The 26,229-nt window shown below is 51.9% G+C and overlaps 1 protein-coding gene across 2 annotated transcripts in view; it reads left to right on the forward strand.

Annotated features, from left to right (window-relative positions):
• Snx24 (sorting nexin 24) overlaps nt 1-26,229 on the forward strand; it is a 119,271-nt gene that overhangs the window by 39,745 nt on the left and 53,297 nt on the right. For both annotated transcript variants that reach the window (XM_048347283.1, XM_048347284.1), the window contains exons 2-3: nt 17,204-17,287; nt 22,548-22,652. In XM_048347283.1, the coding sequence (XP_048203240.1) occupies nt 17,204-17,287; nt 22,548-22,652 (189 nt within the window). The remainder of the gene's footprint in view (nt 1-17,203; nt 17,288-22,547; nt 22,653-26,229) is intronic.

The following is a 26,229-nucleotide window of genomic DNA, read 5'->3' on the forward strand; positions in this document are numbered from 1 at the left end:
CGTCCCTCTCGACGGAGCCCGCTGATCCGCTGCCGGCCAGGATGCGCGGGCGCTGTGCGTGGAGGGATGGCCGGCATGGCTGCCGCCTCCAGGTCTCTCTAGCCCTGCTGCTCACTAGTGTGATCCCCTGCGGTTGAGCTGATCTCTGATGGACGCACCCAGGCATCCACACTCTTTCTTAGCTGCTTCCTCCTGAGCGTATGCTCCTCTCTCTGGACGAACTCCACAATAGCAGATGTATAGTTGATTAAAAAAAAAAAGTCTTGAAGTTGCCTGGACCCTCACTGGTGACGCAGGCCTGTAGTCCTAGCTACTCAGCAGACCAGGGAACTGAGGATCTCAGTTCAAAGCCAGCCCGGTCAGGAAAGCCTTGAGAGGCTTTTTCTCTCCAATTAACTATCAAAAAAGTCAGAAGTGATGCTGTGGTTAGAGCACTCGCCTTGAGCAAAAACAACAACAAACTTAGGGACAGCGCCCAGGGCCTGAGTTCAAGTCTTGCTTTGTGTCTGTGACTGAACACAGCTTATTTCTTATTTATAATTGTCCACAGTTTATTTATGAAGCAGCTTATACTCTCTACTACTGTTTTCTTAGCTCTTATGATTGTGTGTGTGCACGTGCGCGTGCGTGCGTGCGGGGCCTGAGTGTTATCCCTTGGCTTTTTCCTGCTCAGGGTTGGCTTTCTACCACTTGGTTCCAGCTCTGCTCCTGGGTTTTTGGTGGCTGCTTGAAGATAAGAATCTCACCGACTTTTCTTCTCAGGCTGGCTTCCGACCTCTGTCCTCAGGTGTCGGCCTCCTGAGTAGTTAAGATTATGAGTGTGACCACCAGCACCCGGCTTGGTTCATGTAATCTTTAAAAACGAGCACATTCTGCATGGCCCTCAAGCACACGTTGCCCTCAGTGAGAGCCGGGGCGCAGCTCTAACCCCTGACAGGCGTGTGGGTTTTGAACATGGGGACTGAACGCTAGCGATGTCCCAACCCCATGTCGGGCCCACGGCGCCCACACTCTCCTGGACGGGCGTCCCCTCATTTCTTCCTTGTACTGATGGGTTGATACGGTGCTTTCCTTTGCCGTGTGTGAAGTCCCTGAAATGTCCTTTGAAAGCGACCTGGGAGGCTGCTGCCTGGGCACGGATTTTCCATCCTGACGGTCCTGTCTCATCAGTAAGCCAGTAGGTGTCACTGTGTACATTAAATGGAAATCAAAGATGTCATCGCAGGCATCTCCAAAGCCCGGTAGCATCCCAGATTTTCCAGAGCAGCAAGGTTATCGGTGACCCTTTCCTGGATGTATTTTTAGAAATCACCTTCTTAAGCGTTTTCAAGAGGAATCGCCATTGTTCTTCCCTCTCGGCGGCGCTGGCTGCCTTACCTGTGCCCCTGCCCCGTGCCTTGGGGATTTCTGTTGGGCACATTGTAAGAATGGACACATTGGTGGACTAGCGTTTTCTTTTCTTCTTTTTGGGGTGCGCGGGATGCAACTCAGCGCCGGGCCCAGGCTAGGCAAGTGCTCTACCACGGCCCTCATGAAAAAGATGGGTCATTTTACATGTGTGCTTCTCTCTTCCTATAGAACTTCACTGTTAGACACCTTTGTTCTAAAGGACTGATTTCTTCACTCCAGATATTTATGACAGTGCAAAAGTGTTTGAAATATCTGTAAATGTTCAGTGAATACGTTTTCTGTCTGATGAGTCTTTAGGTATTCTACATATCCACTGAGACACTTTGCAGAGTTTTTGTTGTTTCTCTGAAGCAGATGAACCTTGCATTTTCTTGGTTGGTACGGAGGCTTGAACTCAGGGCCTAAGAGCTCTCCCTTAGCTTTTCCGCCCAAGGCTGGCGCTCTCCTACCTGAGCCTCAGTTGCATTTCTGGCGTTTTGGTGGTCAGTTGGAGATGGCTTTCTTGGCCTGGCTGGCATCAGACTGAGATCTTCAGATCTCGGCCTGTTGAGTAGCTAGGATAATAGGCACGAGCCACAACCCGTAGCTGAAAAACCAAACCAAACAAAAGCCCCAATTAACTTAATTTCTTATCCAACTTTTCTGCACGTCCAAAGGTGGTACAAAGGCGTCACAGTTTCGCGTGTCCACTTAAATGTCCAGTGCGTCTCGATCAGTGTCACCTGCTATCATCGTCTCAAATTGTAATGGCCCCGTTTCCCGTGCCGTCCGTGGAAGCCCGCTGTCTGAGGACCTGCGTCTGTTTTCTTTGAGTTCCCTGCCCCCTTGGCCCGTTGAGAAGCTGGAGGCGCCGGTGTTGCTCCTCCCGGCATCCTTGGTGGGGTAGTAGGTGCCCGGCGGCGGCCTGGCAGGTCAGGGGTGTTGCCGCGGCGCTCGGTGGCTTCGCCAGCACCCTGCACAGCCGCCCGGGCAGGGATTGTGGTCTGCCATCCAAAGACACCGGGCGTGGCGCCTCCCTTCAGAAGAAAGCTACTGACACCCTCATGAGTGACGGACGATTTCCAGAAGACTCGTGGGCACTGCGTGTTCTTGTGGGAGACTTTGGGGCAGAGCTAAAAGACTTTCTTTTTCTTCCAAAGGCCATTTGGATATTTATAATACCATTAAGGGACATACAAAATGATCCGTCCGGGCAGACAGGCTGTGAGCAGCCACCAACATACCGTCTGCCTTGCCGAATACCACGTGTGGCCCGTATCTGGTGGGGCCAGCTCTTCTCACCCCCTCTTTGGAACACGGGGTGTTCCCCCAGCCTTACTTTCTCTGGTGTCTGCAATAAAGACGGAGATGAATTCTACGTGGTGGCAAGGCAAAATTGGTTGTACGTTGTGTTCCTATACCAATGAGAATGTGCCTTTTTGAAAGGGTAAAATAATTGATCTATTATTTTAGGGTAACAGAGTTTATTTAATAAGCAAAAGTAAAGGCTGCTCAGCACAGTGAGCAATCAGACCCAGAAACCAGTTGTCCCCGACTGATCTATTTTTAAGAAGATGAATATTGCCAGTGTTTATTGTGTTGCTACAGTGAGGGGACAATGAAGAGAAGAGAATAGTTACCACGTGAGAGCCGTTGCCGTGGGAATTAGCGCGCCCCTGGAGAGATTGCAGTTAAGCGTTGGTGGTAACCGCCAAACGCAGCAGGGTTGGGTGCTCTGGGAAGCCGGTGTGGGAGGGCCGGCACGCCGGGAATGTGCTGTCAGCCCCATCCTCCGCCCCGGCCTCCCGGAGCTTCCCTCCAGGTGGCTGGGTGCCCAGGGCCCCCCACGCGCCCTGCCGGCGCCCCCTCCTCGGTTCCGCGCCGTGGGGGAATGCTAGTCACCCCGAAGCGTGTGTTAGAACCTGGGAAGTTCTGATGGCGTGTTTAATGTTGCGTTGTGCTTCTTAATTGTCCTTCGTTTTGGCTTACAAGAGTGTATTTCCCCCACCTGCCTGTAATTTAAAGCATGATTACTGTGTGAATCTATTCAAGAAGGCTGTGTGTGTAAAAGGTTTGGGCTTTTGATAGGCCGCTGCTTTTCCTTGCTTAGGACATCCTTCCACTCTGGACTGCTGTTTCCAGTTAGAACACTGCCTGCCTGTTCCACAAATGCGTTCCAAGTTGCTTTTCTGCATGTACTGTGTTTTTTATGCCACTCCTAGAGCTTGATCTCAGAGCCTGGACACTGTCTCGTAGCTTTTTTGCTCAAAGGTGGTATGCTCTGTCTCTTGAGCCACAGCTCCACTTCTGGCTTTTTTTCTGTGGGGACTGGCTTTGAACTGCGGTCCCAGATCTCAGTCTCCAGAGTAGCTAGGATTACAGGCATGAGCCACCGGCATCTGACCCCTACTTTCTAATTTCTACATGAGTGCGATTTAGAGACAGACCACGTATCCACATTAAAAGCATGACTGTCAGTGTGGCACCTAAGTTGTCCTGACCGCGTGCCTGATGGTGGAGTTTAAATCAGGTTCGGCGTATCTGCTCTCACTTCTGCGTGCTGAAGCCTTTCTTCTAGCCTTTGGCCACATTTGTTGTTACTATCTGTACTGTGCAGTAGCACACTGTAACTCCTGCTCTATGTGGCTGTACCTGGTACCCACCAAGCAGCCGGTACCCCTTCCCTTCCTTCCTTCTCCCCACTCTCCCGGCCTCTGGGCAAGGTCTGTGGTCTCTGTCTTTCTGTGCTGGACGTACAGTCTTCTCTAGCTCCATCCATGTCGTTCTCCTTCTTGACAGGATGTCTTTTTGTGGTACAGACTGCCCTGCTCCTAATTGCTCTTCTCCACCTTCACCCCTCGGATGCTAGGGTTACAGGTGTGCGTCACCATGCTAACTAAGCGTGGTGAAATCGTATTCCATTGTGTATAGGTATCACACATTGTTTATTGATCCGTTGGTTTGAGGACGCTTAGGTAGTTTGTATGACATAGTTTTTAACACTAAAGCCAGAGAAGTTTGAGAATGATAGGTTGGTGAAGTAAAGCAGTCACTTAGTACACATATTGTTTCTTTTTTTCTTTTTGTGCCAGTCCTAGGATTTGAACTCAGGTGCTGTCCTGAGCTTTTTTGCTCAAGGTTACCACTTAAGCCAAAGCACCACTTGTGACTTTCCAGATCTCAACCTCCTGAGTAGCTAGGATTGCAGGTGAGCAGGTACTGCCCAGCCCATGTGCCTACTGTTTCTAGAAAACATGTCCATTATTTTAAGTTCATTTAAATGTCTAAATGCCTTTCTAAAAATCTGTAATTGCATAGGCCTAGGATGTAAGCAATTGACTGACAGGACAGATTTCTTCTATTACTTTATGTATAGTAACTTTTGTAGTCATCAGGTAATTTGGCTTGATGTGTTTAGTCCTATTAGTTATGCTCTTTAAAATTAACTCAAATTACCAGAAAGCATCAACTTAAAAAAAACCAGATGTACTCTAGTACCCACCATTGCCCAACGCATCTCCTCCCTCCTCCCCTACTCAGACTCCATAACCACCAGCCCACCTCTCTCTTTTTATTACGAGCACTTTACCACTAGGCCATATCTCCAGCCCCTCTATCTTTTTTTTTTACATGCTGGTCCTGGGGCTTGAATGTAGGGTCTGGGCACTGTCCCTGAGCTGCTTTTGCTCAGGGCTAGCGCTCTACCACTTGAGCCACAGTGCTACTTTTTTTTTTTTTTGCTGTTTATATGGTACTGAGGAATCGAACCCAGGGCGTCATGCATGCTAGGCGAGCACTCTACCACTAGGCCACATTCCCACCCTGCTTACCCTATTTTAAAGAGCTCCTCTCATTCTGACTCAGAAACTCCTCCTGTGTCTAAGCAGGTGGAACTGGGATTTTTACATTGAGTAGAGTTAATATGAGGACTCAAATATACAGGAAGTTTTACTGTCGTGACCTACATAGTATCAAGAGAAAGAGTGGACAGTAACCAACAAATCAGGTGGTTCGCTCTTCGAATCCCAGCTCTCGAGGAACGCAGTTCCAAACCAGTCTGAATCAAATGAGCAGTATACAACACTGAATGCTAGCAGGATTACTTCTGGTAATGGAAAATGACACCTTCACTCTGGAAAATAATAAAGGATTATTACTTATATTTAATACAAAGCCTATAAATTTAAAACATGTTTTTTCTTTTTTTTTTCTGAATCTCAGGCCCATCAGGTGTGTGGCTCAGACTGAGTCAGCTAGAAGTGGTATCCGCTCTCTGGCAAGGGGTTAATTAGGCACCACAGATTGAATTAGAGTAAGAGTTTCACCAGAGGAAATGAACATAAAACAGATACAGGTGAACAAGTACATATAAATCCACGGCCCACAAACCTTCTGTGTTACAGAGCTCTTCAAAATGACGGAGCCTGAATGAAGGGGTGCATTTCACAGTCCTCTTGTGGTGATCATGTGATCTACCCAGTTGACATGGTGTGTGTGTGTGTGTGTGTGTGTGTGTGCTGGTACTGGAACTTGGACTTAGGACCTTACACTCTCGCCTGGCTTTTGCACTCGGGACTGGCACTCTACCACTTGAGCCACACCTCCCTGTCTGGCCTTTTGCTGCTTGGAGATATTGAGTCTCACAGACTCATTCTGCCTGGACAGGTTTTGAACCGCAGTCGTCCCCCCTTCGCCTCCTGAGTCGCTGGGAGTAGAGGCGTGAGCCACGGGCATTTGGCCCTGACATGGTTTTGGAAGAAGGGGTGTCCGTGTTGACAGCCGCGTCTGGTTCTGGGTGGCCACTCTCCCGGTCGGTCGGTGCCCCCTCCTGTCTTCCTGTCCCCGCGGCCCGGCCCGGGAGGACAGCGGAGCAAGCGACGCGGCGAGCGAGTGAGGTCCGAGGAGACCGAGCGCGGGGAGGCCGAGCCCGGGGCGCAGTGCTGGCGCTGGCCTGTTCTCATCGGAGAGGAAGACCCGACTGCTCTCGAGAGACAGAAAGGGAAGGCGAAGCATCTTCTGTGGCGTGATGTGTGCACGTGTGTGGCGAAACTCATTCGTGTGTTTGGAGTAAACACCCTGGGCACTTACTTCCCTGCTGGTTTTTCGCTTGTGTCTTTTTGTTTGTTCATTTTATTTTTTGCTTTGTTTTGTGTTGGTACTCGGGCTTGAACTCGGGGCCAGTCACCACTGTTTTCTGTAAATCATATTGAAGTAAAAACCTAAAGACCGGATAAGGTGCAGATGCGATTGCAAAGGCTGGGTGAACTGTTAATTGGGGGACAAGTCTCTCCAGAGGGGGGTTGGGAAGAGGTTAAACCACAAGCTGGACAGCCCCCGGGGGAGGGCCTAGCGCCCCCTCCCTCCCCTCCCCTCCCCGGGAGGCAGAGCCAGGCCCCCCTGGCCTTTCCTTAGGTTTGCAGAACCACTGTGCAAAGTGCAACACCGCTGTGCAAAGTCCTCAGTGTGTCGAGTCCGCGTCCTGTGACACTTGCCACGTGGTGGTCCCCACTGGCCGTGTGGGGCAGGGGGTGGTGGAGACGCCGTTCTTCCTCAAGCCTTGTGTGCAGAGGACGGGCATCCGCTGTAGGCTGCAGTTCCTAGAAACAATTGAGTTCCGCTGTTTTTCAGTAAGTTCTCAGCCCTTGCTGCTGGCTCGCACCTGCAGTCCTGTCTGTCCGGTGGAAGAGGTCTGAGGACCACAGTTTGAAGCCAAGCAGGATGGGAAAGTCTGTAAGACTCTTATTTTCTGTTAACTATCAAAAAGCGGGAAGTAGAGCTGTGGTTCAAGAGGTAGAGTGCCAGCTTTGAGCAAAAAAGCTAAGGGCAGGTACCCAGGACCTGAGTTCAAGCCCCAGGATCATCATTGGAAAAAAAAAAAAAAAGAAAGTTTTCTATGTGCCTCAAGTTATCCGGGTTTTATTCTTTTTCTGTTGGGATAAAGAGCAAAGGAATCAAATCAGCACCCTTTTAAACATCTTTCCAGAGTTCTAGAAAAGTTTTAAGCTCAGCATTTGTAACTCTCTGTGTGGTCATGGTATTTTTTTCTTACCAGACAGCACAATTAGATTTTGGTAGGATTGAGATCTCAGCCTCACTGGGTCTACTTGTCAGGACACATTCACAGGTAGTTTGCAAGTGTTGGTGAGCAAATCAGGTTAGTGATTCACTGATACCCGCACAAATGGGTTGTCCTCATCACCACATAGACAAAACAGGCAGGAGACGCTCTGGGCTGTCAGAACAAGTGGCATGATGTAATGAAGTTGTATTCCATTAGGCCGCGTGTGGGGGGGAGCCAAATGTCAGCACCCGAAAGTGGCTGCATTTCTGTGATACAACCTCATCTGTTCCGTCAACTAGTTTTGCTCTGATCAATAAGCAGTTTTCTGTGGCCTTTCACTGCTGTCAGATGTCATTGAGTGATGTACATACACGTCAGAAACTAGAAACCTGACAGCCTTGCAGGGAGGGAGGGAGGGAAATGGCCGCGGTGGACGATGTGGCTGGCAGCTGACATCTCCTTGGACATGAGAGCGGCCCGCAGTTTTCCTACATAAACACGAAAGAAAACGATCCCGTTCTGTGACAAAAACAGAAGAGATGCTCCCCTATAATTAAAGGGAAAATTACCCTTTTGAGTTACGGCGTAGTGATTATATAGCTGATTTGTATAAACTCTACCAAAAGTTGTTGCTCATTATTATACCAAATAGTTATACCAAACGTTGACGCTCGTTTTTGACAAAGAATCGTTGACGCCCATGAAAATGTTCTATTTCTACCCGTTTGGGGCATCCGTCGTTGCTAAGACTGTGCGTAGGAAAGGTGGCCTGTCCAGAAAGAGATACAGCCCCAAAGACGTTTCTAGGGTGTTGGTTGGCCATGGTAGAAGATGAGGAGGCACTTCTTGGTGAGAAGGCCTGATCTGGGAGGGGTGGGGGGGGCGATCTGGAGGACGGGGGGGGGGGCTGATCTCCATCGGAGGAGGGGACATGATCTGGAGGACGGGGGCGGAGGCTGATCTGGAGGAGGGGGGCTGATCTCCATCGGAGGAGGGGACATGATCTGGAGGACGGGGGGGGGGGGATCTGGAGGAGGGGACATGATCTGGAGGAGGGGGCTGGATCTAGGAGGGGGGCTGATCTCCATCGGAGGAGGGGACATGATCTGGAGGACGGGGGGGCGGATCTGGAGGAGGGGGGCTGATCTAGAGCAGGGGGGGCTGATCTGGAGAAGAGGGGTGGCGCCAGCCTTCCCTTTCACAGGCCTGACCCCTGAGGAGGGGGAGGCTGCATGGAGCCCCCCGCCCCCCCCCCCCCCCCCCGTGGCGGAGCTAGGAGGGAGGGAGGCGCCCCATTCACCTGGGCCGACTTCCGCGTTTCGACCCTGTGATCTCCAGGCACAGGGGCTCCTACCTGTGGCTCTGCGGGGGCCCCACAGGAGGCTGAGGTCGGAGGGTTGCGGTTTGATGCTAGCCTGAGCAGGAAGCCCCCAAACAGCTAGGCGTGGAGCTGTGGGCTCCAGTGATGGCGTGCCAGCCGTGACCCCAGACGACAAATAACAGAAGACAAGGACGCGGAGCGAGAGGCTCGCAGTTCAAGCCCCAAAACAAAACAGAAGACAAAACCCCCATGTGACCGTCTTAGCTATTCAAAACACTAAAACATAAAACGACATTAAATTGTTCTACCTGTGCAATGATCTTTCATTCTGGAAAAGAACCGCGGCCGGGCCATCTAGCCAGGGCAGACCCGGCCCGGGAGCGCGCGGCTTAGATTCTTCATTACCAAGCTAGAAAGAAAAGGCATTTAGATGTATTGGAACGAAGGCTTGTAAAAATTGCATTAAGTGCTATTTTAAACAATCTCAGTGTCATTGAGTACAATTCAGGGACACTTAGGTCATGGAAAATTCAGTAGCTGTTGCTTATTAAATGCTTACTACATGCTAGATACCATTTTCTATGCGTGATAAATATGAACTTATTTCGATTCCCACAGAGGAAGTACTATTTTTTCTATTTAATAGATGCTCAGTGAGTTTAATAACAACACGGTAGGTCATGGAACTAGGATATGATAAAACTGAAATTTGAACTCAGGTTCTGTCTCTGTAGAGATAAATTCAGAAGCCCACGCCTGGTAGTTCATGTCTGTAATCCTCGCTAATCAAGAAACTGAGGTTGGACAAAAAAGCCCCTGAGACTCCTACCTTCAGTTAGCCAGCAAAAAGCCAGAAGTGTTTTTAAGTTGTTTTGAGTAGTTGATTGGAGATCAGAGTCTCATGGACTTTCCTGCCGAGCCGGCCTGGCCTCCAGGCCTCAGAACTCAGACTTCTGAATGGCTGTGGACCTGTGCTCCTGGCTCTGGTAACGAGCCGGCCCTCCGTGGCCTGAGCAGCCCTGGGCTTCCTCCTCCAAACCCACTCTGTTCTCCATGCAGCTCTGACCCTCCCTCCCTCCCTCATGGCCTTGTCCTGCGCAGCTGCTTCCGCACACACAGTCCTATGCCAGTCACGAGCCCGTGGGCCCAATTTCTTCTCTTGGCATCGGGTAGCCAGGAGCCAAATGTGCCTCGCTTTGTCGGTTGTGCAGCTCGAGCGTGGCGCTCTTCTGGCTCAAAGCTAGCGCTTTGCCACTGTGAGCCACCGTGCCACGTCCTGCTTTCTGGTGATCCATTGGAAATGAGAGTTTCAGATCTCAGCCTCCCGAGCAGCTGGGATTGTAGGGGTGAGCCACCCACCCCCAGCTACCGCCAACGTGTTCATCGCTCTTGCTCTCGCCCCTTCCTTAAGCATAGGTTTTATCTTGCGTATTCACTCTGGGCTCCTTAGCTTCGACACCGAGAACCTTACACCCCATGGCGGTTAGTTATATAGTTTACCAACCTTTCTGCTGCTCTCGGCTCATGCACTGTACCGACCAGCAGTGGCATGAGTGCGTTTTCCACATTGGGATGTGGGCTCCATATGCCTATATAGCATACTGTGCCATGATCTTTCTTCTCAGTTCTCAACTGTACAGAACAGTTACTCGCCAGCTTTAACTCTGTTGTTGAGTCTTTGGACCTTCACTGCAATTCCTGGCCTCATGTTCTCTGAAAGTACTTGGTGACGGCACAGGCAAGGTCAACATCTTGTCCTGCTTCACCGGGAAGAGAGACGTCCTGGGCTTTCTGTGGAAAGGCTCTCATTGGACAGTGATCTTAAGATCCAGTGTCCAGAGCTGAGCTTAGTAAACCTCATCTGTTGACTTGCTGTGGACCAGCTAGGTCGATTTTTAATTTCTCTGTAGAAGATAACCATGCTGCTTGTTTGCTGGCTTCATTACATAGCTCTTTTCTTCTCTTGCTTTCAGTTAGTAGTAAGACATTAAAAACAAACAAACAAAAAAACAGCGTTTAGCTGGGTGTTGATGGCTTGTGGCTCTAATTCTACCCAGTCGGAAGGCTGAGATCTGAAGAATGAGATTCAAGGTCAGTCCAGGCAGAAAAGTCTTTAGACTCTTCCCACCAATTAAGCACCAAAAGAGCTAGAAGTGCAGCTGTGGCTCAAGTGGTAGAGGCACTGGCCTCATGATGCTGCTTGCTGATTCTTCTGGAGATGGAATCTTAGGGAGCTGTCTGCCCTGGGTTGACTTCAAACTGTGGCCCTCTGGACCTCAGCCTCCTGAGCAGCTGGGATCGCAGGTGTGAGCCGGCAACACCTGGCCACTGTTCTGCAGGCCAGAGGTCCGAGGTCAGGCCCGTGGCTCTCTGTGGGGCCTTCCCTCTGCGCTTGCCCTCCCCCTGTGTCCTCGTGGGAAACCCGAGGTCCCCTTGCTCTCTTCTTCCGAGGACGCCTGTCCCGCCAGGTGAGGACCGCTTGCATTGCCTTGTTTGCCCCGTTCCCTTCTTGCAGGCTGGGCGGGGCCACATTGGAATTTGGTGGCCACAGCTGAGCCCACACCAGGAGGCCACGGCTCCGTTCACACTTCGCTGTCTGCCAGGGCTCAGCAGCTGCGTAATGAATAATCTGCCGTTGGGCTAAATTATAACCGTGGAATGAGCACAACCATCTGGACACCTATCTGTTAGGACTCTTTGGAAAGATAGTTTCATTTATATCATTGGGAGAGGACTTTCCTGTATTGCTTTGTACTTGATCCTATTTACCTGACCTTTTTTCTTTACTGTGTTCCCCCCTTTATTTATTTGTGTTTTTATTTATTTCATGCCAGTGGTGGGGGCTTGCACTCAGGACCTTTCCACTCAGGGCTGGTGCTGCACCGTTTGAGCCACGGGTCCACTTCCAGCTCTTTGGTGGTTAATTGGAGATAAGCGCCGCATAGACTGTCCTGCCCTGGTTGGCTTTGAACTGGAATGCTTAGAGCTTGGCCTCCTGAGCTGTTAATCTGACAGGGGGTAAGCCACCAGTGCCTGGCTTCTTTACCAAGTTTTAAGTCTGCTGAAACTGTCCATCAGAATTGGTACGTCTTACTCTGCCCCAGGTCTAGAACCAAGTCTGGCATGGACTAGCAAAGTAATCCACGTTGCATAGACTGTTAGAGCTAACACAGGTGCAATGGATTTAACATTCCAATGGATCTGACCTGAAAGGAGAAAGGAGGTTCACAATGTCTGCCCAAGCCAGAGGGCCTGGGAGGAGAGCAGAAGGCAGACTGTCTGAAAGGTGGCTCCCCTCGATAAAGTGCCTGCACTGCCTGTGAATAAGGTGTACAGAGGGTTAAAACGTGTGGTTCAAGGGGCAGTGCTCCTTATGCACTGTCCTCAGGGTGCGTCCCCTCATCTACAAAGCCCAGGGCATGTAGGTCTTATCCGTAGACAAATGTATTTCATACTCTTAGGGTAAATACAACTTTGGCCATTTATTAAGACTTCAGAGATACAAACCAGTAGCTCAGTAATTGCTTTCTTGAATCTGCCTTTAATAATTACATTTAGTAAAGCTGTATCGAAAATTAGAAAGGCAGAGACTAATGGAAAACTAGATTTTTCACTGAATTAGAAAGCAAGACAATCCATATATTGACAACACTTCAAGTTGAAACAGATCAGGAAAACTGTTTTGGACTGTTGGTACAAAGAGGCGAAGCTGGTCTGATGGGCCCTGGCACCCGCCTTTTATGGAAGCAGAGAAACTCAAAGAGATTTCATGTAAATCGGCCTGGTGACACAGGGAAGCCCAGTTCTGATTTAGATAGCAGTCATTTGAATCTGTTCAAGCCTGGAATTTCTCCTAGGTGCTAACCAAGGAGAAGAATTTTGTTAATGAAGTGGGAATATCTTTGAATAAGAAAAAGTAGGGAGCTCATTTGGGGGGTCGTATGTTGCAATCAGAAAGATCCCATGGCGCTGGGCCAAGGCCAGATGCTTCTGTGGTGTTTGGTGGATGTTGATCGGGGTCAGGAAAACGGATCGTTTTAGGTTTATTATATTGCAGAAAATGTATTTAGAGAGATTCCAATAGTAGATTAAGTGAGTGTTGCTTAGATATTAGGAAATAGTTGGTATCGTAATTTTAATTGGATGAAATAACCACACTGGTTTGTCCTCATCTGTCGGAGGGAATGTATTTTCACATAGTAGCCAAAAGAAAGCCACGTCATCCACTGAGCCCCGGTGTGGCTTCAAGGTGACCTTGGCCTTGGGCTTCACAAACGTGGGGGCCCTGGGAGCCCTTCCTGCCTGCAGCTTTATCGCGAGCTTCCAACCGCTCAACACGAACGCCTCTGTATGGGTCTGGTGCTGTGTGTCTCCACAGCAGGGATCTCTCTGCTGAGGGGTTTGGTGGTTGTTTTCTTTTCTTTTGTTTTTGTGATGGGACTGGGGCTTGAACTCAGGGCCTGGGTGCTGTTTCTTAACTTTTTAGCTCAGTGGTGTTCTACCACTCGAGCCACAGATCCACTTCAGTTTTTGGTAGTTAATTGGAATAAGCGTCTCGGGGACTTTTCTGCCCAGGCTGACTTTGATCTCAGCCTCCTGAGTAGCTGGGATGACAGGTCTAAGCCACTGGTGCCCGGCCATTTCTGTTCTTTGTATGTGTCTTCAGATTAATTCTTTCCCGTGAGATACCTCCAGGGCCCCTGCTCCCCCTTTCCATCAGCTCCGCTTGAGGTGGGTGGACGTTTTCTCCCTGAGCACCGCAGCCTGCCTGTGCAGATCCTGTCTGTAAAGCTTCACCGGCCGTGGTGAGGACCAGAACGCATGGGCGTTAAGAATCCACGGTGGCCCGGCGCCCGTGCCTCATGCCTGCCCTGTAGCTCTTCGGGAGGCTGCGGTCTGAAGATGACGGTTCCAAGTCAGGCTGTGCAGCGAGTCCCTCAGGCTCCTACCTTGTGCTCACCAGCAGAGAGCCGCAAGTGGAGCCGGGGCCCAAGCCTTGAGCAGAAAAGGCGCGAGTTCCAGCCCTAGCACTGGCCTGTACGTGCATACACACACGCATGCGTACATACATGCGTGCATGCATTCCTAAGTACGTGCGTGCATACGTAAGACATGAAGGCGCCGACCACTTCTGGAGGCGTGAACCCAGTATTCCGTGAATCCTTTTTACTTCATCAAAAGGTGTAAGTGCGTGGGCACCCCGATCGATCCTGGGGAACGCCTGCCGGAAGACCAGGTTGTGCTGGGTTTTTGTAGACTCTGTGGGGGAGGAGCGCTTTCCTAGCTGTGATTTTCCTGTGACTTCCTGAGACATCAAGCCGAGACCTGGCTGGCCTGCACCCAGGCCAGTGTGGAAGTTCTCAGTGTCAGCTACTTTAGACTTGGTGCAGGCCCCCGGGAACATTGCACTTTCTCTGTGGAGACCGCATGTGTCGGATTACCAAAGAAACGCAGCCCATCACAACCACCGCAACAACAAACTCTGCCAAAACGGTTGCATTTTTTGCCAGCAAATGGCCTTTCTTGAACCCATTGTTCTTTGTTTTAAAGCAGTCGGACAAACTCTGTGATTAGGATATGTCCTAGGACCAGGAAGTCTCTCTGTTTGGGGTAAAAGAAATCAATAGGAGACGTAGAAGAAGCCCTTGGAGTGGCCCTGCCCTCTCTCTTCAGCTCCTTACACTGGGGCTCAGAAATGCTGATCCCACGGCTGCCCGCCCGCATGCCGAGACCCTCCTGGTCACACGCACGCACACACACACACACACGTGCATCACACGCTTGGGTGGAGTGTTTTTTCTTGTTACGCGCTGATACGTCACACGTGTGTGACCGTGTTCTCCGTCCGTGCCGTCTGCTGTGGCCTGTCTTTCCCCAACACTCCAGTTCCCTCCACCACCCCAAACTCATCCCTCTCAAGAATTCCCTGCCCCCTGTACTGGGGTGTAATAACCTAGGAGGATGTGCATCATAGGACTTCTGTGACCGACTGCAGACAACCTGAACTAGGTCAAGCACAGGGTAGGTGGTCAAAACCATCAGGGTGAAGGAATAGAATCATTTCTACAGAGCGATCACTGCTTATCCCGGCATATCCTGGGAGAGCAAACCCTCGGCAAACTTCTTCTTAAGATCATCTTTATTGTTATTACAGTGGTGATGTACAGAGGGGTGTCCGTGAGGCAGGGGTTGCATTTCTTTCTGAACAGTGTCGCTCCTTCCCTCCCTCTCTCCCAGTTTTTCCCTCTCGTCCCTACACCTACAAGTCGTGTAGTTGAGTTTCAACCGTTTTTCGTGAGTACGGCAGCTGCATTTGTTCACCCTTTGTCTCTCCATTTCTGTTTAACTATCTTCTCAAGAGTTGACGTTTGTAAGCTGGGCCCACGGGTTCACCCCCGTCAGTCTAGCTAATCAGGAAGCCGAGACCCGAGGATCGCGGTTGGGAGCAGGTAGGCTGGAGAGCCGCAGCTCCAGCTGACCACCAAAGGCTACAGGTGGTGCCGTGGCTCACGCGGTCGAGGGCCAGACTTGAGCCGCAGAGCCACGTGAGGGGAGGAGCACCGGAACCGGCACAACACCTAAATAAATAGATTTAAACTTGTGGGTTTCAGCAAAAGCCTCACCAAGAAGTGACCCTGCCGTCTGAGCTTGCCGAGCCGTCCTCCTCCTTGTCCTCGAGCGGTGGCTTTTGAGCTGCAGGCTCAGGCCTCGAGACCCTGGGCCCGACACGTGGCTGGTCCTGCTCGGCAGATGGAAGCTGCCTTCATTGCTCCCTGCTGCTGGCTGAAAGCGTGGGGAGCCCAAAGGAGGCTCCGTAGCCCGTTCAGCAGGCCCGGGCTCAGCCAAGCCCACGCCCCGGCTGGGCAGCGTCCGTCCGCTTATCTGTGCTTTCCTGATTCCACTTCAGCTTAGGGTCTTTAAGAAGAAGAAAGAGAAATACGTGTGTGTGTGTGTGTGTGTGTGTGTGTGTGTGTGTGTGTGTGCGTGTGTGTGTGTGATTTTTTGTTGGTCATGAGGCTTGAACTCGGGCCTGGGCGCTATCCCTGAGCTGTTTTGTTCAAAGCTGGCGCTCTCCCACTGTGAGCCACAGCGCCTCTTCTGGTTCTCTGTGGTGAATTGGAGATGAGAGTCTCATGGACACCAGTGAGCTTGTAGTGCTAGCTCCTCGGGAGATTGAGGTCTGGAGACCCAGGTTCAAAGCCAGCCCAGACAGGAATGCCCATCTCCAGTTAACCACCAAAAACCTGGAGCTGGAGCTGCGGCTCGGGGTGGAGCGCTAGCCCTGAGCAAAGAGAAAGCTCAGGGACGGCATCGAGTTCAAGCCCTAGAGCCAGCGCAAGGGGGGAAGGAAAAGGAAAGGAGATAGGCATGGTGAGGCAGACCTGGAATCCCAGCATGTGGGAGGCTGAGGAAGGAGGATCATGTGTTCAAAGCCATGCTAGGCCTCATATTGAGTTACAGATCAGCGTCGTTACAGACCCTAATTCAAGTAACCAAATACACACTCACACACGCACACACACACGCACACACACACCCCTCTTCCTGCTCCCCTAGCAGCAGTGTTCCAGGGGAGAGGGAGCACACAAGAAATTGGGTTTAGCAAATAATCCAGTGCTTTTTCTTTCATCTTGGTATTTCCGAATTCTCACGTAGCAGCACTCAGTCACATATGAGTGAACTCCTGCCACCACAGAGCACCTGCTAAGCGTCCCCTCACCCCACCCAAACATTATATTTTCATGAGCGTTTCACAGTAGTCCTCATCCTCTCCTCCCAGTCCTGACCCACTGACCCAAGAATCCAGAAAATGTCATGTTGGTGCCTACTAATTAGAGCCCTTTCATGCGGCCTTTCAACCTCCTGGAGGTAGACACGCAAGCTGTCACTCACGTCATGCGGGGAAAACGAGCCGTGCTGCATTCCCTCCGGTTCACAGACGGCGCCCTCAGCCCAGCTGTGACTGGCGATGAGCGCGCAGGTTAGGGGACATTAACCTAGCCGCGGTCCCGCGTGCGCGCGCCGGTTCGCGACACGGGGCTCCCCGGATGGAAGGCGCGCGCGGGCACCCCGCCCCGGCCGCTCTGCACCCCGCGTTCCGCCCACGGCTCAGCGTGCGCGCCCCCGGGGTGAATCCTTTTCAGGGAGGACCGTGCGTGCGCCAGGTCAAAACGGGCGGTCGCCTTGTAGTGAGGGGAGGCCCCCTCGCGTTGGGGTGCCGTGTTGGAGGACGCTGTCATTTATTAGCCAGCATTCGGTCCCCGTGCTCATTAATCAGCGCTGTTGGGCCCGGGTCTCCTGAGCCCTCGCGTTTGGGGAGAATCAGCTCCTGTAATTAAAGGGATGAAATATATCACGGTCACAAACTTACCCCGTCAGACAATGGAGGGTTCTGAACCGGTAGCATTAATCTCGTTTTAATTCTGTTTCAGGTGTTTAAGATAGAAGTACTCATGAATGGAAGAAAACATTTTGTTGAGAAAAGGTACAGCGAATTTCATGCCTTGCACAAAAAGGTAAACTTTGTACTTTGTGTTTTTCCCTCTCCTTCCGGAATGTGACGTGTGTTCTGTATGCTAAGACTTCGGCCTGTGGCTCTAAGAGCGTTACTGTTGTACGCTGTTTAATTGTGTACATTGTTTTTCTTATATCTTGGTGCTGGCACTGGGACTTTAGCTCTGGCCAGCTTTTTCACTCAGGCTTGTGCTTTACTGCTTCAGCCACAGCCCCACTTTCAGAATGTTGGCGGAGACTTGGAGACAAGCGTCTCCTGGACTTTCCCGCCTCGGCTCGCTCCCCGTCACACCCCTCGGATCCCAGCCTCCTGCGTAGCGAGGTCGCAGGCCTGAGCCACCAGCGCAGCCTGCGCGGCGTCCGTACCGTGACGTGGTTTCCCTTTTGAAATGGCCTTTCCGTCTGTTAGCAGTGCGCTTCCCCAGCAGGTTGGCTCACTGTTAAGATTGCATTCTGTTTGTAGTGTATCATGTCACAAGTGAAGGGTTCAGAAAGACGAACACAAGACCAGACCCTGTTTCACCCAAGGAGTATTCTTTCTTCATGTTCTTTACCAAAAACAAAACAAAGCCAAACAAAACCAGAGCGGGGGAGCCCAGTGACCACCGGCGGAGCTCAGGGTGCGTGTTCCCAGAGAACATCATACTCGGTCTCATTTGCAAGGATGGGGGCCTTGGAATGGCCACTTAAAGACTGGCCTTTCAGTTCTAGGCTCTGTTTCCTTTGAGGCTTTTATTTTTTATTATCTCTAAGCAGTTGTGCCAGAGGGGTTTCAATTCAACAAGTCAGTTTGTAAATACACTGCATCTCGATCAGTGTCTTCCCTCCCATCCTCCTCCTCCATCTCTCTTGGCTGTTGACTAAAAGTCTTCTGCAGTAGAAACAGAAACACAAAAGGAACATTGGCTCAGAGACAGAGGACCAGCAGGAATTGAAGAGTGCATACTCCTTTATCTTTTACCAACTCAGGGCCTGAGCACTCCCTGTCCCGGCTTCTTTCTGCTCAAGGCGAGCTCTCTGCCACTTGAGCCACAGCGCCACTTCCGGCTTTTTCTGTGTATGTGGTGTTGAGGAATCGAACCCAGGGCTTCATGTATGCAAAGCACTCTACCACTATGCCATATTCCTAGCCCCCCAATATTTAATTTTGAGGGCTATAAGTTATTATCAAGGTGCTGCAATTGTTTTAATAACTAGAAATACCTCATGAAAAAATTGCCCATAGGAGTGAGTACAATTTTCCTTTTTTTAAAGCCTGTATATAATATGTACGACTTGATTTTCCAGTCAGTGCTCCTGCCATTCCTGTATAGAATTGTACTCTTATCTATCTAGCTATCCACCTATCATCTATCTATTATCTGTCATCTATCTGTCTGTCTGTCTATCTATCTGTTGCTATCTTTTGTGATGGTCCTGGGGTTTGAACTCAGAGCCTGGACACTGATCTTTTTTTCTCAAGGCTAACACTCTACCACCTGAACCACAGCTCTTCTGGCTTTTTGGGTGGTTAATTGGAGTCTCACAGAGTTTTCCTGCTTAGGCTGGCTTCAACCATGATCCTCATGTCTCATTCTCCCCTAGAGCTAGGATAACAGGTGGGAACCGTTCATCTGTGTTAGGCTTCCTTCTTCTTTCTATTATTATTGCTTTAATTATTTCTAATTCTTGTATCCTTTTTTTTTTTTTTTTTTTTGCCAGTCCTGGGGCTTGAACGTAGGGCCTTGGCACTCACTGTCCCTGAGCCTCTTTGCGCTCAAAGTTAGCACTTTACCATTTGAGCCACAGCGCCATTTCTGGCTCTTTCTGTGTATGTGGTACTGAGGAATCGAACCTTGGGCTTCATGCATGCTAGGCAAGCACTCTACTGCTAGGCCACCTTCCCAGCCCCAGTTCTTGTCTTCTTATCCCTCCCTGGCTGATGACTAATTCTCCTGAAGCTCTGTTTCATCGTTATGCTCCTACTTGAGCCACGGCACCTTGGTCCCTAATCTCTCTCCCTTGAACTCCTATCCCACTTTAAATGTGAAGTTCTATTTAAGCATTCAAAATGAGGTTTTAGGATTAGTCAAGCCTAGTTATCCCTAGACTGTGTATAATTAGAAGATCCCTTTCCTTGAGCAGTAGCAGGGTTTGAACTCAGGACGTTGTGCTCTTTAGGTGGCCACTCTCGCGCTTGAGCCTGGCCTCCACGTTCTTTTTGCTCTGGGTGTTTTTGAGATAGGTTTTGCTGAGGCCCGTCTTTACACGTCAGGACCTATCTGGGAAAAGACGCAGCACCGTGCTCGTCTTCAGTTGCGATGAAGTCCCTCCCGCTTTTTCTGCCCAGGCTGGCCCGGAGCTACCGTCCTCTCCAGCTGGGATAACAGACACACTGCCCTGTGGGTGCTGGGAACTCGGTGGCCTTAAGCATTGATGCTCTGGAGAAGCTGGAATTACAGACCTGAGTCATCACCGCTGATACGCTGTGTGTGTGTGTGTGTGTGTGTGTGTGTGTGTGTGTCGGGGGGATAGACGTTACCCCCAAACCCCTCTTTCTTTGAAGCTGGTGCTTTCCTGTTCTTGCTAGTGCTGTGCCGGCATTTCTGATGCTCTGGGGCAGGCGGGTCTGCGTGGAGGACGTTCCGTGTGGCTTCTCGCAGCCCTCAGGGAACTGGGGGTGGCCCCCCGGGCAGGGGTGCCTCGGTGTCCTGGAATCGGCTGCTTATCTGTGGCTGGGATCTGAAGGGCCCTGGCTGGCGCACCGTGCGCCCGGGGTGTTAATCATCTGCTCCAGCGGCAGAGAGGGATTTATCGCGGGAGCGCCGGGCCTGCGGGACCCGCATTGTCTCCGGCTTGCCCCTCACCTTCAGCCATTCATCCGTCACCTCCTCAGGGTCACGGCTGGCCAGGCGCCCGGCTCTCTCCAGCCCTGCCTCCCCTCGCCTCAACGGGAAGAAAAAGGAAACGGCCTCCCGGGGTTGCAGCGCCGGGATTTTTTTTTTAAAGGAGAGGGGGTAGATAATGGATTTGATTTTTTTTTTTTAATTCTCAAAAATAAGATACGTTAGCCAGACGCTGGTGGCTCGCGCCTGTCGTCCTAGCTTCTCAGGAGGCCGAGATCTCAGTGTCACAGTTCACAGCCAGCCCAGGCAGAAAAGGCCACGGGACTCTTTCTTCCAGTGAACCACCAGAACACCAGAAGTGGCGCTGTGGCTCAAGTGGTAGAGCGCCAGCCCTGAGCTGAAGAGCTCGGGGACAGCGCCCAGGCCCCGGGTTCAAGCCCCATGACCGACAAACAAGCAAACAGACAAACAAGGGTGTGTTGTGTTTCATTCGTTTCAAAGAAGGCTTCCCCATGTCCCCGTGGGTTTTCTGTGTCCGGGGGGGGTGGCTTTGTTTGGGGCTTGGGCTGAGGGCCGGCCCTTCGCTCTTGCGCTCAGGGCCACAGCTCCAGCTGCTGCTTTCCGGCTGCCCCGTGGCAGAAGTTGTATTCTACAAAAGACGGAGGCAGTGGGTGTGGGTGTGTAACCGGTGGATCTCCACCTACCTCAGAGCACGAGCGCCATCTTCCTCCCGGCTCTCTCCAGAAGGCTCCTCTCTCCAGTGCGCTGACCTTATGCTCCAACCCAGGGTTCTCTGGGCCACTGTGCCCACCCATCTCCCCATTTCCTCCGATTACATCCTCAACTCCAGTGTCAAAAGCAGGCATAGAAAGGGGACTCTCTGAGTTCTTACACGGCTCATGATTGGCAGCGTGGCTGTTTGCACAAATGCGTTCTTTCAGGCTGGGCATGGTGGCTCTTGTCTATAGTCCCAGCTACTTGGAAGGCAGATTAGGGTGTGGTCCAAGGCTGGCAGGCAAAAAGTCAGAGGCTCTCCCTTTAAAAACTAAGGGGAGAGGGAGGAAGAAGGGGAGGGAGCCATTGAGGGAGAGGAAGAGAGGGAGGGAGGGAAGAAGAGAGGACTGTACACATGACCCAGCTGGTAAAGTGCTCCCCTAGCAAAAATGAGACTCTGAAACACTGAATTCAAACCCCAGTAACACACGCACACTTGCACGCACGCACGCACGCACGCACAATGCGTTTTTCAACGCGACATCTGAGGTGCTGGTCTTCAAGCGTCTGCGACGCTGCATTTCCCCCCTCCCTCATCTCTGAAATCGCAGCAGCTACGTGTAGATAGATGAGTGACAAGGCTTTTGTCTTTCAGCAGATTATGCTGACACTCAGGAGGTTCTTAATTTGGCCAACAAATGTCATAGAAAGTTTTATTGTGTCTTGCACATTTCTTTATTCTTAATGCTATGCTTACCCGTTTTAATTACTGAGTTTATTCCCTTTGTGGCTATCATTTCACTCACTTTAGTCTACATTTTGGAAAATGTCATGATTTCATACTGATCCCTTTAATTTTCTCATTTCTGTGTCACATTTCCTTTTTTTTTTTTTTTTTTTGCCAGTCCTAGAGCTTGAACCCTGGGCCTGAGCACTGTCCCTGGGCTCTTTTTGCTCAAGGCTAGTGCTTGAGATGCAGCACCACTTCTGGATTTTTCTGTGACTAATTGGAGATGGAGTCTCACAGACTTCCCTGCCTGGGCTGGCTTTGAACTTCTATCCTCAGATCTCAGCCTCTGGAGTCACTAGGATTACAGGGGTGAAGCACCACTACCCAGCGTATAGTGAGGACTTTTTTGGGGGGCGGGTCAGGGGGCTTGGACTCTGGGCCTGGACTCCCTGAGCGTCTCAGCTCAACGCTAGCTCTAACACTTGAGCTGCAGAGCCACTCCCGGTTTGCTGGTGGTTAATTGGAGGTAAGAGTCTCATGGACTTTCTTCCTCGGGCTGGTTCTGAACCTCTGTCCTCAGGTCTCAGCCTCCTGAGTGGTGAGGATTAAAGGCGTAGGATTATGGACATGCCCCACAAAATCGGCTCCTCCCCAAATTAATTTTATTAAAAGTAAAAATTTTTTCTTAACTTTTTATTTGGGTTTTCTCGCCTTTGCTCAGTTTTTAATTTTTTTGTAAAACTAATTCCATTGTGAAATATCAGTACCAGTAAATACCAGAATACAAACGCTTTCTTTTCTTGAAACCTGGTAATAACACCTAAACAGAGAATTTTTGACAGTATGTCAGTATAATATTTCTGGTTTTTCCATGGGGTACAGCATGGGGTACAATTTGCTTTCTGTTATTGACGGTATTTTTTTTTCCAAATAATGTCATTATAATTAATAGATCTCGATCTCTCACTCTTTCTCTCTCTCTCCTCTATATAGCTTAAGAAATGTATAAAAACTCCAGAAATCCCTTCAAAGCATGTGAGGAACTGGGTCCCGAAAGTCTTGGAGCAACGGCGACAAGGTTTGGAGATGTACTTACAGGTAAGGGTCATCCTTAGTTAGCATGATACTGCTTACCCCCTCACACCTTGCTCCTTCTTCTCAAGACAGAGGAGTATCATACGAACCGTAGCAGCGATCCCCAGTGCCGAGTTAAAATGCGGCCTTTCTGTTTTGTTGTGCTTTGTGCCCCTGCGGGGGCCTGAACGTGGGGCCTGCGTGCTGCCCGTCGCTTCACTGAACACAGAACACATCCGAGGCTCCTGTCCCGGCAGAACTGCCTGGAGACTCGAGGCGGGTGGCGGCGCAGAACTGTTCAAGTGACAGGCAAAGCAAAGGCAAAAGCAGACTTCATGCCACGTAAAGGCCCCTGGCCAGGTCCGTGGAGCAGGGGTGTGGGGTGGGCAGGCCCTGTAGGTGCCCTGTACGCCATGCAAGCAAGAAGGAACTGGGGCAAGGAGGGGGGCGCGGCGGGGCAGGGGGGGCTCCAGCCTCTCCGAGGAGGGCGGCTGGGGCTGGTGCCCGCCACCCTGGCTCGGCGGGAGGTTGAGGGCCAGAGGACTGCTGTTGGAAGCTAGCTGAGGCACAGATCCATGAGACGCCGTCCCCAGCGGGCTGGAGTGGCATTCCAGGGGCGAAGGGAGGCTGGAGGAGTAGACTTCATCCAGTTCATGACTCCGCCCTCTAACCTGTCACGCTTGCACGAGCCGAGTGCTGGCCACGACCGTGCTCCTCCTCTGACGTCTGCTCGTGTGAGCACGGGCCAGTCCTGAGCCTCCGATTCGGGGTCTGGTGCTCTCGCGTGGGGTTTTCACTCAAGGGCGAGGCTCTGCCGCTTCAGCCGCACCTTCACTTCTGGCTTTTTGCTAGTTCATGGGGGATGAGGGCCTCGTGGACTTTGCCGCTTGGCTGGTTTTGAACCTTGGTCCTCGGCTGCCTGCCTCCCGCGTGGCCGGGATGACAGGTTGAGCCGCTGCTGCGGGCCCTGGGCTGTCCTGGCGTGGTGGGGGGGGGTGTGTGTGGGTAGCCCTGGCCGGTGTGCCGGTCCCCCCTCCCACCCTGCGGGTCCGCTGGTGCTCAGCGGAGGAGAGGACGGGTACAGGCCGGGGCAGGAGCCTGCAGACCGCACCCTGCTCCCCACTCGCCCTCCGCCCATCCGCCCTCCCTCCCCTCCGGAGCTGGGCGCCCGTGTGGCCCTGTCCCTCCTCCGACTGACGGCCATCGCCCCCGGCAACACTGCAGAGCCCCAAACCGGACCCCTCCCCCGTGTCCTCGCTTGAGGGTGGGTACTGAGCATTTCCAGTGTGATAGGCAGCTGGGCCTGCCGGCTCCCACCTGGAACCCTGGCTACTCAGGAGGCTGGGGCAGGAGGATCGCAGTTCAAGGTCGGCCTGTGTAAAAGTTCGTGAGACCCCTTTTCACTAAGCTGGGCGCTCTGTGAACACCTGCCAGCTTTCCTTGTGATACGCACTGCCAGGTACTTGGGGTCCAGCATGAACGCGACCACGGGTGATTCCAGTTGTTTTATCCATTTCTCTCCCCTGCCCTCGGTGGTGAGCTTCACCGCCGCCCTCGCCCTCTGGTCCCAGAGCCCGGCGCATGGGCCCACGAAAGAGGACGTGCCTTTCTCAGGCTTAGCTGCATCCCAGAACACCCCGGGCCTCCCTGTGCCCAGCGGAGGCCCAGCTCCCAAAGCTGGGGGGTGGGGGAGAGGTGGGGGGGGACCATCAGGAGCTCCTAGAGGGGGGGGGCCATCAGGAGCTCCTAGAGAGAGGCGGGGGGGGGCCATCAGGAGCTCCTAGAGAGAGGCGGGGGGGGGGACCATCAGGAGCTCCTAGAGAGAGGCGGGGGGGGGCCATCCGGAGCTCCTAGAGGGTGGGGGGGACCATCAGGAGCTCCTAGAGAGGGGGGGGGGCCATCAGGAACTCTTAGAGAGAGGCGGGGGGGGACCATCAGGAGCTCCTAGAGAGGGGGGGCCATCAGGAACTCTTAGAGAGAGGCGGGGGGGGACCATCAGGAGCTCCTAGAGAGGGGGGGCCATCAGGAACTCTTAGAGAGAGGCGGGGGGGGGACCATCAGGAGCTCCTAGAGAGGGGGGGCCATCAGGAACTCTTAGAGAGAGGCGGGGGGGGACCATCAGGAGCTCCTAGAGAGGGGGGGCCATCAGGAACTCTTAGAGAGAGGCGGGGGGGGGGACCATCAGGAGCTCCTAGAGAGAGGCGGGGGGGGGCCATCAGGAGCTCCTAGAGAGAGGCGGGGGGGGGGCCATCAGGAGCTCCTAGAGAGAGGCGGGGGGGGGGCCATCAGAAGCTCCTAGAGAGAGGCGGGGGGGGGGGCCATCAGAAGCTCCTAGAGAGAGGCGGGGGGGGGGGCCATCAGGAGCTCCTAGAGAGAGGCGGGGGGGGGGGCCATCAGAAGCTCCTAGAGAGAGGCGGGGGGGGGGGGCCATCAGGAGCTCCTAGAGAGCGGCGGGGGGGGGGGCCATCAGGAGCTCCTAGAGAGAGGGGGGGAGCGTCCTGAGTAGAAAGCCCTGGGATTGGTGGCATTGGCCACATGCTGTGTGCTCACTAATTGTTAGGTCTGTTGAAATGGAAACCCTTTGTACACCTCCTTGAAGAAGAACATGACACTCCTTTCCTAGTTGGAGTGCCTTTCCAAGGTCCTGGAAATGAGGCTGGAGTTAAATGCTCCTTCCAGAAGTTTGGAGAAAATTCAATTTCAGGTGTCCTTGACATTTGGTATCCAGAGATGTTCCATTCCTTATTGCCTAGAAAGTGTAAAATAGCAGATGATTCACTCGTAGCCTTTGCAGTCCACATTTTCTGTCAGCCGTGAAGTTGGGAGCCTCTGATGCCAAAGGGCGTGGCGTCTCGTTGATGAGCCTCTGAGGAAGGGGCCAGAAGCTTCATTTTCTGAGCACGTATTAAGTGTTCACATGGTTCATTGTGACAGTCCCACACACGTATGTGGTGTAGCCTGACCAGCCTCAGCCCCGTTAGCCCTCTCGCCCACCCCACTCCCCTTCTATAAACATTGTCAACAGATTAGCAAAAACCTGAAGAATGAAGGAGTTCAGTATTGTTTCCCAAAATGATCTGAGCAAGAGCAAAAAGGGCCAGAGACATGGCTTAATCCGTAAAATGCCTGCCTAACAAGTACAAAGTCCTGAGTTCAAACCTCAGGACGGAAGCCCAGTGCCGGGGGCTCACGCCTGTCGTCCTAGCTGCCTGGGAGACTGAGATCTGAGGACTGGTTCAAAGCCAGCCCGAGCAGCAGAGTCTGTGAGACCCCTGTCTCCAGTTAACCAGCAGAAAACCAGAAGTGGCGCTGTGGGTCAAGTCGTAGAGCACGGGCCCAGAGTTCAAGCCCCAGGACTGGCAGAAAAGAAAAAAGGACACGCAACCTCAGGAATGCTTTTAAGAAAAATCATCAATATTGTTTTTCTCCCACGTGTAAGGCGTTGTTTTAAAATCACTGTTTTTAAGACCTTATCCTTATTGTTCATTTCCTACATTTATTTACTTCTTAAGTGTCCTGGTGTGTATTTCTAGGAAAGCTTCCCCCTTGGAAGTTTTCTTAGCTTCTACAACACGTAGGTAAACTTCCCTTGTCAAATTCA

The sequence above is a fragment of the Perognathus longimembris genome, chromosome 5 (assembly GCF_023159225.1).
Source record: "Perognathus longimembris pacificus isolate PPM17 chromosome 5, ASM2315922v1, whole genome shotgun sequence".
NCBI lineage: Eukaryota > Metazoa > Chordata > Mammalia > Rodentia > Heteromyidae > Perognathus > Perognathus longimembris.